Source organism: Melopsittacus undulatus, chromosome 5 (assembly GCF_012275295.1).
Source record: "Melopsittacus undulatus isolate bMelUnd1 chromosome 5, bMelUnd1.mat.Z, whole genome shotgun sequence".
Classification (NCBI taxonomy): Eukaryota; Metazoa; Chordata; class Aves; order Psittaciformes; family Psittaculidae; genus Melopsittacus; species Melopsittacus undulatus.
The window spans coordinates 40,959,167-40,973,413 of record NC_047531.1 but is presented as its reverse complement, the minus strand read 5'-3'; the positions used below and the strand labels follow the sequence as shown (position 1 = coordinate 40,973,413).

The 14,247-nt window shown below is 41.5% G+C and overlaps 1 protein-coding gene across 4 annotated transcripts in view; it reads right to left on the bottom strand.

Annotated features, from left to right (window-relative positions):
• The window catches only part of CNOT6L (CCR4-NOT transcription complex subunit 6 like), a 30,064-nt gene that overhangs the window by 9,396 nt on the left and 6,421 nt on the right, over positions 1–14,247 (bottom strand). For 2 of the 4 annotated variants that reach the window (XM_034062927.1, XM_034062926.1), the window contains exons 2-5: positions 1,927–2,048; positions 1,322–1,508; positions 811–896; positions 302–391 (exon numbers count right to left, since the gene is read on the bottom strand). In XM_034062927.1, coding sequence (XP_033918818.1) covers positions 302–391; positions 811–896; positions 1,322–1,508; positions 1,927–2,038 — 475 coding nt within the window. In that variant the 5' untranslated portion in view covers positions 2,039–2,048. Of the gene's footprint in view, positions 1–301; positions 392–810; positions 897–1,321; positions 1,509–1,926; positions 2,049–4,543; positions 4,700–14,247 lie in introns of those variants that run through there. The other 2 variants (XM_005150228.4, XM_031049978.2) reach the window with 2 other exon arrangements.

Genomic DNA, 14,247 nt, shown 5'->3' with positions numbered 1-14,247 from the left:
TAGTAGAAAGTATCAAAAGAGCTTCAGCCAGGAAGACCTTGCAGTTTTGTTGGTAACTGAAGGGTTTCAAACAGTGGGAACAACTGGCTGTAATATGGTAATATGGGAAAAGCTTGGACAATATATTTCAACCTCCTCCACAGTGTGTGTTTGTGTGTACAACTGGAACCACTCAACAAATGCAAAAGCAGTTAGAAAATACTCTGCCTTCAGTGGTTCAGATTCTTGTTTTAGCAGGAAACGCTGTCAGAAATGTATGCTTTTAAACCTCTTCTGTCAATCAGAGTTCTAAGGCTGTCACCTGCTAGATTGTCAAGCATGTAGTTCAGTAGCTTCCGAGTTCCGTCTGGGTCCTGGTAGAGGCTGAGAATATCTTGTGATAAAGGATTGCCTGCCAACAGCATAAAACAACAACTGGGTGATTAGCTGCCTGACTTTCTCAAGGTTTTCCAACCAAAGAAAATCTCTATAATGAGAAGATATCTGGGTTGCTTAACTTGTAACAGTAGAGTACCACAGTAACAGATGCTATAGAAATAGCTGGCACACACAGACTTTTTTCTTTTGACTCACTTAATAATACAGTAGCTTAAAGGGTTTATTTACCTATCTACAGATATGAAATAGCCACATAAGGAAGTCTGACAGCATTAAAAAAGCATCATTTTCCAAACTGGCTTTTTCTACAAGCTTAGTATCTCAAATAAACCCTAACAAAATGCTGAGGTAATACACTGAGATTTTGTGGGCAGCCCCCTCAGTTATTCAAGAGTACTCCTATGAATATTTAATTGCAAAGAACACACTCACCTTTCAAACCTAGGGTTTGCAGCTGGAAGAGCCGTCCAAGTTCATAAGGCAAAACCTGTAACAGATTGTTATTTAAAAACAATTCCCTGCAGCAAATGCAAAAAACACTTTTGATGAGTATCACTTCCTAAGTGCATCTTCAAAGATGACACTTTGCACCCTGAATTTCTTTTGTGTTATGGAAAAATATGCCAATCTTCCCATTTCAAAGCCTGACCAAAAAAAAACCATAAAAGCCACAAAGAAACCCAATTTAAATCAGGGAGAATTTAAACAGCAAGCAAATACCAAGTCTCAGTGAATGTTTCGGAGCAGAAACTACATAGCTTACAGACATGCACCTGTAGAGATCAGTAAAGAAGGGTAATGAACCCTAAAATAATTATTAGAACTGAAGCTTTGTACCCATCCTGAATTATTTTAAGCACAAGAGTGAAAAGCAAGATAAAATTCTTGGTCCCAATCCCAGAATATAGCTTTTTGAAGAGTTAACCAGAATACTTTCTCTCACCTGAGAGATACCATGTTTCCTAGTTCTGCTGGTAAACTTCTGAGTTTGTTGGATGACAGATTCAGGTAAACCAGATTATGAAGCTTGGCAATATCAGGTGGAATGCGAGTAAGATTATTGTCATTGAGGTGCAGAGCAGTCAAGTGTGTCAGCGACCAAAGTGATGTACTTAAACTCCGCACTCTACCTAAAAAAGAAAAGTAAAGAATCACATCTTCAGTCAGGTTTGTGCTCTTAAACCATCAGATATTCTGCCACTTTGCTGGAACACGGAGTGATGCTTGCAGGAGATACCTTTGTGTATCTTCTCTACAAGTATACTTTAAATAATTATCTAGCCCTCCTAGTTAAAAGGACAGACGTACAGTTCTGGGGAAGCAGATGTGCTACCCAAAAACTCATGTCCAATCTGAGCTGCTGTTTTAAATGAACTGGGCTGAATATAAGCCAACCAAACTCAGATGCAACTGTTTAGTGTGTTGCTCCTCCTCCCCCAGCTCAGTAAAACTCTTTTCCCAACAGGATCCTCTACCTGAAAGTGCCCAGTACGATTCTAGGGCACCAACAACCCCACTGAACCAAAATTCAAAACCAACTCAACTCACCTGAGATCTCTAACTCAGCCCAGTGTGACTTCTTCCCATTGGCTACCTCTTCTGCTGACATGATGGTGTAAATTCTGCGAGGATCTGGAGGATCATATTTTTCCTTTGGCATCCCTGTTAGTCTGAAAGACCACCAAAACCATTACTGTCTGCCATTCCACAACATTCCTTCATTTCTAGCCCCCCAGGAGCTTACCTTCCCAAATAATTGGAGAATATCCTGGAAATTGTCCCTGGACATGCCCTAGAGTTTCTGTACAATAAATATTACGCTAACACCAGTCCAACTGCTCCTACCTCATGGAGTTGAGCAGGTGCTCAGACCTTTGCAGAATACGGGTTCATAATGGGGAAGAACATTTCTTTCTGCAAAGTTTGTGCTTCTACAATCATGCACAGCATTATCTTACTGCCCCAGTGCACACTTTCTGGATTTCCCAGTGTCTCCCCCAGACTGAAGCATAACCTACATCATTGCTGAGTTATTTGCTGCGTGCAGAACCTGCAGACAAGATGACAGCATTTCACTGCTCCTGGCAAAAGCAAGCGGGTTACTCCCTCCTGGAGTTTTCACAAGGAACCAGCGATTGAAGAGAAGGCTCTTCCCTTTGCTTTTACAGTAATTATTTTCAACATACAAAGTCCCATTTATACAAGACTCAAAACTGCAGTCTGGAGGGGAATTACCTCAATTTTCCCATTAACTGGCTATCTTCTCTGCTTTGTGCTTTTTCATGCTCAGTATCAGTCAAGATCTTTTTACTAGGAGACCTAAAACAACTTCAGGTATAATTCTCATTAGCTGTTCTTGTACATACAGGGCTTCAGCCCAGACACAAACTTTAGTATCAGATGCATGGACATATTTTAATATCAGATGCACACATTCTTGTCAGAAGAGAGCTTTGATGTCCCACTCAAAAAACATACACCTTCCAGACGGCATGGGGAGAAGTTTCCTTCCATACCTCCCCCAGAGAAAAACTCAGGGAGAGGGGCTGTTTGGTTTAAAAACATAAGGTTAGCTGAACTTGATGTTCACAGGTTTTTTTCCTCCCCAGGCACATGAAATACCCAAACCTCAATTTGATACAAATCCAAAGCAGCTGGTCTACAGGATGCATTTTTTTCTCCTCATACATACATCTCTACTAGAACTGGCTGCAATAGCTGTGAATAGTGACCATAACTCATTTGGTTTGCTGAACTGACAAGACAGAAAACTATGAAGAATTTGAGGAAAATAGTTCAGGGGAATTTTTTTTTTTCAGCTTGTCCTAAACAAAGATCACACATCCCCTTTATGAGATTAAAGTACTGAGTTTCTTCCAACTGATACAGATCACCAAAACAGGGTTTGGGCATTGCAGAGGAGCAGGAGTTGCCAGGGCTCTCCCCTGAGAAAGGTCTCAGTTACAGGTCTGGTGTTTCCCTCCCTGACAAACACGCAAGGAAATTCCATTCACACTGAATTAAGGCTCCCTGATGCAAGCACAGGGCAGATACAAGTCCCACATCTAATTAGAGATAACTTCTATTTACAGGTGAAGTCATAAAGCGAGGAAAGCCACAGGGTAAGAGGATTCTGCCCTCACGCTGCTTGACTGCAGCAATTCAGTTCAGGGTGCTGAATGAAACTTAAGATCATTTAAGGATACAGGATTATACCTGAGATCCTTTGATCCTTGTTTCAGAACTCCAAAATCAGGACTAGTACTTCCCAACACAGTTACATGCTTTGGGAACACTATATCTCCAATGCTTGGGTTTTGCTGGATTTATCTTCACTGTTAAATATGTGCAGAAGCAAGAGCAGCCCTGGCCCCATGAAATGATTCCTCTCAGCCCCTACTGAGAGCCACCAAACCCTATTTCACCTTTTCTCCTGGGCATCCTTACTCTTAGACACATATGAAACTAATCCACATTCCACCATGTCTCAACACAGCCCTTCCTGGGTTTTGCTAGACCACTGGAACTGACCATAGCCATCCAGCAGAGCCATGAATTGCGGCAGAGAGCAGAATCCCAGTTCCAAGGCCTGCGAGGAAACACATTGCAACACTATCACACTTTGTAGAAAGTAATTTCCTAGAGTAGCATCAAGTGTGCTACCTAAGGTACAACCCGATACAAATTTAATGTGATAGAGACCAGACTCAAAACCACAGTCCCAGCATTTCAGACCCAGCATAAACAGAGTGAGCCTGTCCGTGTCAAAAAGTAGCAAGCTAGTTTTGCAGCAAGTCACCCTGCGGCATCACTGTCACAGGGCTACCTGCAATGATCCTTTAACAGAAAATGAGATTTTGCTACCTGGCAATATTTATTTAATCTTTAAGGCATCCTGCAGATTACAAGGGGAAACCTAAAAGCTCAGTGAAAATCAAGCAGAATACCAACAAAGGATTAAGGGTTTATGGCAGAAGGGAGTTTTTTTGATCTTTAAGACTTTAAACTGACCCAGGATGGGTCTCCACTTTGCTTTTTAATCTGTCACATCTTAAAACAATCCGTACTTCTACCACATCTGGACCTAGGACATCGCAAATTTTGCTGTCCAACACCCAGCAGCAGCATTTGGGTGAGCACTTTGTGAAACACACGCTGTGCTTACCGAGCCCTTTGCAGTCTTGTTTTCCACAGCATGATACCAGGTCAGTATCAGACACAGGGAGCTTTAAATCTCAGTTTCTGCATAGTGAAGCTCCTGCTTGCCCCGCATACTGTTGACAAAAAAGCTCTGTCTGTGGTTGTTTCCTATGGGCTTCTCAAGGTGCACTTCTAGCTCAAAAAGCAAGCAGAAGATTGTTAGTGCTTCTGCTCGCTGTTTCATCAGAAGCCAGGCTCAGATGACTAACAGCTCAGGAAGGTTCAATCCAGCCAGGGGTCCTTGCTGTCACACACACATCAATTCAAAGCCTTGAAGCAGCTGTGGTCTCCTCCAGCTGCCAAGCAGCCTCACTGGAAACCAGAGCAGGGCTTGGCATTCCCATTGCCAGATCCTTCACTGCTCACACTGGGGCAGAAGCTGGACAAACATCTCAGAGCCTGGTGAGGAAGTATTTAAAAAACTATGGTGGTTGGACCATCTGAGTCACCCCACACTCATCCATACCTGCCCACAGGCCAAGAGATGACCACCGACCAGGTGACACCATCAAAAAGCTTTGGGATTACAATTTCCTCCTTGGCAGGGAATCCAATTAAATTATGCTGAAATATTGCTTGTTACAAGAAGTGCTCTGCCAATTTAAAGCAATTTGTGGCTGTCAAAGGCCTTCCAATGAAGCAAGCCCTGAACTGCGAGTCAAATGGCATGCAGATTTTTCAGGTATTAGTCACTTTATAATTATTTTGGAATAGTATTGGCTCAAAGGAGCATCAGTGTCATTTCCACAGTTACAGAAAAGCGAAAACAAATCAAATATACTTTTTTTTTTAACTGCATAACATTGAGCAAGACTTGAAAGACACCACATGTATTTTTTTTTTGAAGCGAAAATGAATTCTGCCTCGGTTCCCAACTCCTATCGTTCCCGTCGCCCCCTCTGCTTGTCCTGGAACTAAACCAGTATCCAAAAATCCCAACCTATTTTTGCTCAGTCTTCAGGGACCTACACTGAGTTCTCCAAATCAGTTAACCCCTGCTAAAACCTGCCCTCCACTACAGATCTCACCATATAAACTTAAATAGTATGGCCCTGATATTGTGGAAATTAAAGAAAACCTGAATATGAGAACATCAGTGCATTAGTAAGAAAGTAAGTTCCGCATAAACTTGGAGATCTGAGGGTTCCTAACAATGTCATGCTTATGCACCAACTCTTTGGCTCCAATTCCATCCTGACATCACAGGGTTACTCAGCTGAAACCCTACGTATGATCCCAGGTGAACTTAAGCAGCTAGTTCAGCTGTATACAAAAAAGGTTAGGGAGAGAGTATTTGGTTTGGAAGAGTTGCAAGCAGGAGGTTTGCGGCTGATTTTTTTACAAGCTTGTTTTTATATGCTGCTGTATTTGCTGGCTTTTGTGTACAGGGCACACTGGTAACTAAAGCCCCCCCCCCAAAAAAAAAAAAAAAAAAGGAATAATGTAGCTACTGAAGAGGTAGAGTGTTAAAGAGGAAAGTTCTGAGGTATCAGGCCATACCACAGGCTTTTACTCTGAAGACTCATTTTTTTGGGGCAACAAACAACAAAAGCTTCTGCATACTTGGGAGTTTCAGACAACCAGGTAACAACAGAAAAGAGCACTGCTCTTTTGTGCTTACTTATCTAAGAAGATCTCAAGTTATACATGTATGGAGAATGTGAGATAAGGAGGACACAGCTAGCAATATGAAATATAAACTGTGACTTTTCTTAGGGAGAAGCTGAATGCAGCCTTACAAATTGCACCCACACAACAAGAGAAGAAAGGACACCATGCTAAGGATTAGGAAATTTCTTAAGTCAAAGTGTAATTTTTCTTGTATGAATGGGGGAAATCAACAGCAGCTGTGAACATAAGAAATCTCTTCCATTATGCAGCACACACAAACACACCAAATTAACTATCTCAGGGTTGTTGTGAGAGATTAAATGCATCACTATCATTTTTAATAAAGTCAGATCTCTTCTTCCGAAGGCAAATATCCCCCATCAAGCAGAAGGATTAATGTATGTTCAATGGGAAGAGAAAGCCTGCTCAAAGCTGCCCAGATTATCTGGCATCTGTGTTGCAGGAGGGCTTCAGAGCTGGATAGGTCAAAGCTGCTGCAAGATAATGACCAGTCCCTTCTCTAGGGAGGTACAAGACACATTTCTTAGATTACAGTGACTATAATGTGTTCTTCCACTTAAGTTCTTCCATACCTCAATGCATAAATGAATTGTCTGTTTCTTACAAGGAAGCAAATAGAAAAGAGCTGCAACTTCATCCTGCTTCAGTTCATGGATGTGTTGGCACAACTCAAAATCCTCGCCTCCAGCAGAGTGACATTCTTTGTGGGTTTTTTTTTTCCCCAGCCTCTGTATATAGATGAGTCAAACTGCCAAAGCATTTTGAAAACCATCCAGCAGACTGCCCTGAATCATTCCTCCTTCCCCTGTGCAGTAACAGCTTACTGTCCATCCGCTTCCATATGGTGATCCCTCCCAGGAATTAAAAATCCTGCTGGCTGACGAGGCCAGAGCATGTGCGTGCCCATGTATATACACAGGCACATGTTACTTAACGTTGGAAAGTTGGACTACAGGCTGGAAAATAGAGAATTTTCTCTATGCATTTTGTAAACAGGCCTAAATGGTTGCAAAGGGAGGAGAGGAAGGCTGCTCCTCTATAATAAGCGTGCTCTGTTTTTATGAGTGCATGACAAAAGTCTCTCCATTTTGGCTCCCCAAAGGAGAAGGGAAAGTACAGCCAATACCCACAGATACAAGAACTGACTTAGAGTACTTGGGGCAATGAAGTTCAAGAAAATAAAGTTGATTGTTGAAGGGATTTAAACTAATACTAGGATGTGTATATATGTGTTAGCTTAAGGTAAACTCATATATCATAGAGTATTTAGTGTATATATACAAGAAAGAAAATATGCATGAGGAATTCTGACAGTTTCTTGCTTGGATATGAGTTTTCTTCATTGTGCTTTCCTGCAGGGACTTGTTCAACCACCTCTGCATACGTTGTCTCTACCAAGAGTTTAACACACACTGTGAATCTGCCAACAAAGGTACTGTCTCCTTTCAATTTCTTATTCTAAGTAACCTGACTGGGAATAGAGATTATCAGTGAAACAAATAAAAATGTCTCATCATATTTTTTTCTTTTATTAAGAAGAGAAAATAAGCAGTTTCTTACTGTCATTTCCCAATACTGAGATTACCAACAATCTTTGAGGAGAGTATAATCAAAGTGGATAAATAGCGACTACTTGGATACAAGCATCCTATCAAGAGAGAATACTTAAATAGCAAGTGGAAATAAATTGCAAGGCAAAGGATAAAATCTGAAGCGAGTATTAACTCTAAGTAGTAACAATTAAAATTTCAAGGCTGGCACCAGGGAGCTAGCAACAAATGAAGTCCACAAGTACAACTTACTCCTGTGTAATGCTATTAGAAAAATATTCCGTCTTGCACTCTTCTCATCTGCTAAGCATTATAAAATACAGCAAGGTAATAAGGCGCTTTTCTTGAACCACATCAGTCATGTATCTAAAACCAAACCTGCTTTAGTAAGGCATCTTTGTTACTCTTAGGTTCAGTACTGAAATTCCTCAACTTGAAACTTTTAGTGAATCTTCATGCATATTGCAAGCTTAATGTTTTAATAAAACTGCCATCTCTTCTCCATGATCAAGACAAATACTAGATGTGGAAGATATTTCAACAAAATAAGCTTCAGAAGTAATTTTCACAGTCTGTCCTTGTACCTATCACAAGGCATTTCTCCTTCAAGGACTACAGCTTTGTATTGCAACTCATGTAAGTAAAATGAGCAGAAGTGAGAAGACCTAAGTAGTGGGATCTCTATACTGATGGTTAGAAGATGAAATGCTGTTCCTCGAAGCTGTAAGTGGTCAGGAAGCATGTTTGTGCTGAGAAGCAGAAGGGACAGACTCTTACTATGGTGCTGCCCCTGCCTGACAAAATTTTATCTTTGCCATAGTCAAGGGAAAGCAATCCGTCATGTTATGAACAAGGTTGCACAGGCAGGAGGCATCTTAACAGAGTATCTTCAGGGCTGGGAAAAAAACATTTCTGCTTGATCAGCTTGGTTGACAATTTGGGAAGTGTTGCAGTCCTTACCAAAGTGGCGGCAACCCTGTGTGAAACTGCATGCAGGATTTCACTCATGCAATCCAGCTACTGAACAGAGAAGTGTGGTGAAAAGGACATGTCAACAGCAAGCACAACAACAATATGATGGAATTTGTCCAAGCTTTGCTCTAGTTTTTATTCCATGTGGTACTCAGATTAGGTTCAGCAAGAGGAGGCTATTTAAGCTTTGCATGTTCAGTTTCACAGAAAATGCTCTCTTTGCTCATGAGCAAGTTCTTCATCGAGAGGTGCAGCAGCTCAGAAGGTTCCACTGGAGGCTCTTGTACAAAGGGAATCCCTGTACCTTAACTAAGTCCAGTAAGGAACTGCCTATGCCTGGCACACCAATACTACTCATGTGCTGTCAAGCCCCTGTAAGGCAAGCAAAACAAGATGTATGACCAGCTGCAGTGATGCTCAGCCACCACATCCTGCAAGGCTTTGTGCCTCCTCTGCCTGTCCTGATGTTCAGCACAAGCTTAAGCATGGTGAAATACAAGTTGGAGTGGGAATAGTGAAATGCAAGAGGTAACCAAGAACCTACAACTGGTTGTGAATTCAGTGGCAGTGGGATCGCAGGGGGCTTCATGACATCATTTCAGCAAAGACTGTAGAAGCTCAGAAAAGTATGGGAAAGTCACAGAAGCAAACCCTGGAGAAACAGAGCAAAAGCCAAGGGGGAGGAGTGGGAAGCGAAGAACAAACTGTATTCAATTAATTGTAGAGCCAACTGGCACTAGCTTGATGGAAATGCTAATTGTCCTACTGACATACACCCACTAGTTATTTCCCCCTGTTCCCTCATCTCCTCTAAATGAAGTAGAGTCTTTTCCTAAATCACAGGTGACACATGAGTATCAAGGTTTCCACCCTTCCTTTTCCTCCATGTCACACCCCCACTTACAAGAACAGCTGAACTATTTACTGCATAAAGATACTATGTAGCAGTAGTTATTTTTAATTTCTGTATTTAGTTAACATTACAGTCCTTGCTCCAGAAGAACCAGAAGATTATTTGAAAGCCTATTACTCCTAGTTGCATATGTGACAACTCCTGAATATCTTCATCAAGTCATAGAGTAATAACCTGCCTTTGAATGCAGATGCCTTTTATAATGCCTGCTTTCAAAGGAGCTCTTAAGGGCTAGCTTACATGCAAACAGAGGGCAGGTAGCTCCTCAAGAACAAAGCTCTGCTTAACAGAAATGCATACAAGGGGTCTATTATAGGGCAAGAAGAGTTTGAACAGGCAGCCTGTAAATAAATCTAATCAGAAGCCCCTAAAGGGATCATGTAAAGAGTAGATTTATTTACACAAGTATTCCCCCCTAGTTCAAAGAACTGACCCATTTCAAATGCTGTCCCATCCCCTGTAGAGCACTGGTCTTTTAATGAGATACAGGACAGAGGGGCTTAAAGGATTAAGAACTGCAGTCACTGGGAGTCCGGAGAAGGTAGCAGCTGGCGCTGGATCAGTAGGAAACATCCGAGACAAAACACTGTCCTGGGCTGCAGGCACAGAAGAAAAGCATCTGAGTGCAGCTGCAACTTAGAGCCGGAGGTTTTCCTAATACCAGCTTGACACCAATAGGACTTGGGAGATTGAAAACTCTCAACACCAAGAACTGAGTGAGCATGAAGTGGTGTAGTGTGCAAGCACCCCTGAGCTTCAAGAGAAAGAGCTGTTTTATTGACAAGCCTAATCCAACACCTTGTCTCATTCAGCTTCTCAGGATCAATAACTGGAGAGAAGTCAGGTATCGATCTGTTTTCTAAGCAAAGCTACACCAAAATTATTAATCCACACACACCACTGCAGCAACTTGGAAGCTGTCTTCTCAAGGAACACTTCTTTCTTTCCTTAAGATACAGTTCTAATCATCAATAACCTTTCATCCTTCAAAGTCTGTGCTAGCAGAAAAGAACAAATGAGCTTATTTCCAAAGCTACAGTGCTATCTCAGTCTTTCAGCAGTAGGCTGCCAACACTTGAACAAAATAAGCAAAGCCTAGCAGCACTTCAGCTGCTCTCCCTATATGACAGACAGATAACGGCCAGCTTATCGCTCACAATCTGGAGGTTTTTTGCGGCAATAATTAATAACAGGGAAATCTGCCACCATAAAACTTACTTCAGATAGCTTTAAATGTACAAGGCCTGCCCTGTTCAACTACAGGTAGGTCTGGATGTGCCAAAGCTCAAGATTATGAAAGGAGGAGTTAAAAAATAAAGGCCAGAGGAAAAAGTACACGCCAGTATTGGAAACTGTTTTGCAATTGCTGGCACAATAAATTAGCATTTTCATATTACAGCTGAGTTTCAACAAGCCACAAGATGCTGCATTAGTGCTTAAAGTAGCTGGGCTTGTATCCTCAGAAGAGGAAGAGAAAAAAAAGGGATCTCTTTAAATAAAGCAGTTTATAGGCATAAACCCCTTTCTCAGTAGGGTATGTTTAAATGTACTTTACTTCTTTAATCAAAGAAGTAAAAAAGCATGCCTGATAGCCTGAAAAAAGCATATTATTTGGATATTGAAAGACAGTTCAGCTGCTTCTGTATCTGATTGTCTGAATCTCTCCTATGTGCAATTACAGATACTTCAACTTCCAAAATTTTAGTTTTAAAATCCATGCTGATGAATAGCAAAGACTCTTCTGGCTACATTCCAGCAAGGTGAAAAATGAGAAACTACAACAATAGCCCAAGACAATCTCTGTGGGGACCAAGAAATTTACCTCCAGCAGAAAAGCAAGATGTGGATATCTGGAAGCTAAACTATGGCCATTTGTGAAAGACGCCCACAATAAGGCACACAAAAGCTGTTATCTCCAGAGGGTCAAGCTGCTATCCAGTGCAGCAACACTCTCCATCAACATCAGCAGCATGTTAATTCTGTTGCCCAGAAGGACTGATGTAATATTCAGTTTATTAGAGGGAAGCAAGCCATACAAGAACAAACCATGAGGTGTATGTTAGCTGTCGGGGGGCATGGCTGAGAGCTGGTATGAATTGCGCTTGTTCCTGTTCCAGAAGGTAGGTTGAACTTGGGTGTACTCCTCTGTTCAGTCACTTGGAAGGGATTTCATCTGAAGCGTGTGTATTACCTAATTTCCTGAAGTTCTTTAAACAGGCCAGTTTTCTGTTATTTCTAAAGATGCTAGCAGGTGAGAAGTTAATTCAGGAGTACTCTAATGTCAGTATTTGCAAAGGCTTCCTTGTGGTCCTCCCTTCCTCCATGTCATGCTGAGTTTTGATCATGGTCCTTCATTGTTGATACAGAGTTATGCAAACCACAGAGCAACACTGGAAAAGCTGCAGAACTGACACTTGCTTTCAAGGCACTGAGGGTCCAAGTACTCTCAAAACTAAGTACTGTATAAAGCTACAAACTAGATAATGCATTCTCAAAGTAAGTCAAGTAAGAGAACTATGGCACAAAGCCCTGGTCCTGGCAAGCATCACTCACCACTGGGTAGCATGCACACTGCTGCTTTACAGAAACAGTGTCTAAAGTAAGATCACATACACAGTGGCTACGTGGAAGAGGAAGGTATGGATTCAGGAATGCTGCAGCACTGTTGACAGCTTGAGGTTTTGAAACACATAATTTTCCAAGTAGAAAATTCTTCTGAGTTATACTCATCTCCCCTCATACACGTCCAGGGTTGTTTTGTCCATACTTGCAGCTGCCACGAAATAAGTGGCCATGTCTTTAAAATGGAACAGTTCCACCTTTACGTGCACAGGATCTTGCAGTTCATCACAGGACTAGTCACTGCAGTCCTCAAGTCAAACCATACACCAAAAAACACATCAAAGGAGGAAATAGGCATCCTAAGGTCATAGCCTCACTTAAGACTTTGCTAAGTAAGTCTTCAAAAAGGCTACATAACCTTGTCATCTGAGATTTTCAAAGAGCTCTTAGTACTGTTGAAAAACCCCCAAACCTCCTATCCACAGCTCTCAAATACTTAATACATCTGCTTCTCTCATCCACTCAGAATATTCATAATTTATCCACTCCTTTGCAACCTTTTGCTCCAGACTGAGAAGGAGAAACAAAAGGATCATTGCACAGGTACAATACAAAGTAAAGGTAAAAATACGAGCTAAGGGACATCTGACAAGCTGAACCTGACTCTTCCTGGCACTTGTTGACTGTATTCTGGAATGTGAGAAGTTGTGTGGCCCCGTTTTCCCTTTGCTTTCTTAACTTTCCAAAACAAAAAGGGATTAGAGGAAAGGCGTTCACAAGTGGAAATTTCTGCTGGGTGGATAATTCATCCTGTGCTAGCTCTCTCCCACTTCCAGGGCCAGTTTTAAATTCATGTAACAGAATAAATATAAATTGAATTATAAGAGTTAGAGGAAGCAGTAACCAGTTTTCTGGAACTATTGCTCCATTTGGCCTTTTCCTGCCTGGAGCTGCAAGTTCCATGAGTGTAAGAAAATGCAAAGAAGAGTGTTTTCTTTTACCTGAAGAGCACAGTTTCTGACAACTGTTCTGCTTTTAAATCCCTTGCAGATCAGTTTAAAGTCTCCTATCTGTATGAGCAGGAAGTTCTCTTTTGCAGCAGACCATGTCATATGTGCATACCAATACATGCTCTGACAAGAAGCAAGTGAATCAATCCTTTCCAAAAGACTGGGAAACACTGGCAGTGTCCCAGTGCTGGTACTGGTTCCTATCCATGTTTCTCCCCATAGATGACTGGGTGACAACTCTCAAGCTTTCCTCTGAAGCAACAAGAAAAATGAAGGATATTCTCCACATGTTAAGGCTGATTCAAGATAGAAGACATTTATTTGAGGGATATATACCATGTTTGTGCCATTTGGAAGCTTACTGACCGCACACAAGTATGCATGGCAAGCAAGTCTGGGGTGTGTGCTCACCTCTACCCCCAAGACCAAACTCGCTAGCTTCCATGGAAGAGACAAATTTATCTTGAGTGCTTGAAGAGCACCTTTCCTTTGAAGGTTCCCAATAACATTTTAGGCCACAAAATCTTAGTGCTAAGCACCAGGAGCAAGAAGGGCTGCAGGCCATATAGCTGAAAACATAAAAACCCACAGGACCTCTCCACTGCTGTTTACAAAACACGGGACGATAATATCCAGCAAAGCACACAAAGCATGTTTTCTGCTTCCCTGTTTTCTCAGTTTTCCTCTAGCACACAGAAAAGTTAACAACTAAAAACATGCAGAAGGAAATCCTCAACATGTTTCTCTCTCTACATACTTAAAGCCAAGCCAGACCCTTCTGAGAGAACCTCCAGATTGATTTCTTAGGAAGAAAAAAAAAGTAAAACTTATTTGTGATTAGAAGGCACAAAGATGTTCAGATGGAAGCATTCCTTAAAAGCAAGAGGGAAACTACCCAATCAATTCATTCAGCTGCCCTAAAGGGTAAACAGCATGCTTGAGCACAATGTACAAATCCTGACTGTTATTAACAGCTTGACCAAAAGCAGCTGTTTTATGTAGTTATCTTTGTACTTGTGAAATCTGATAA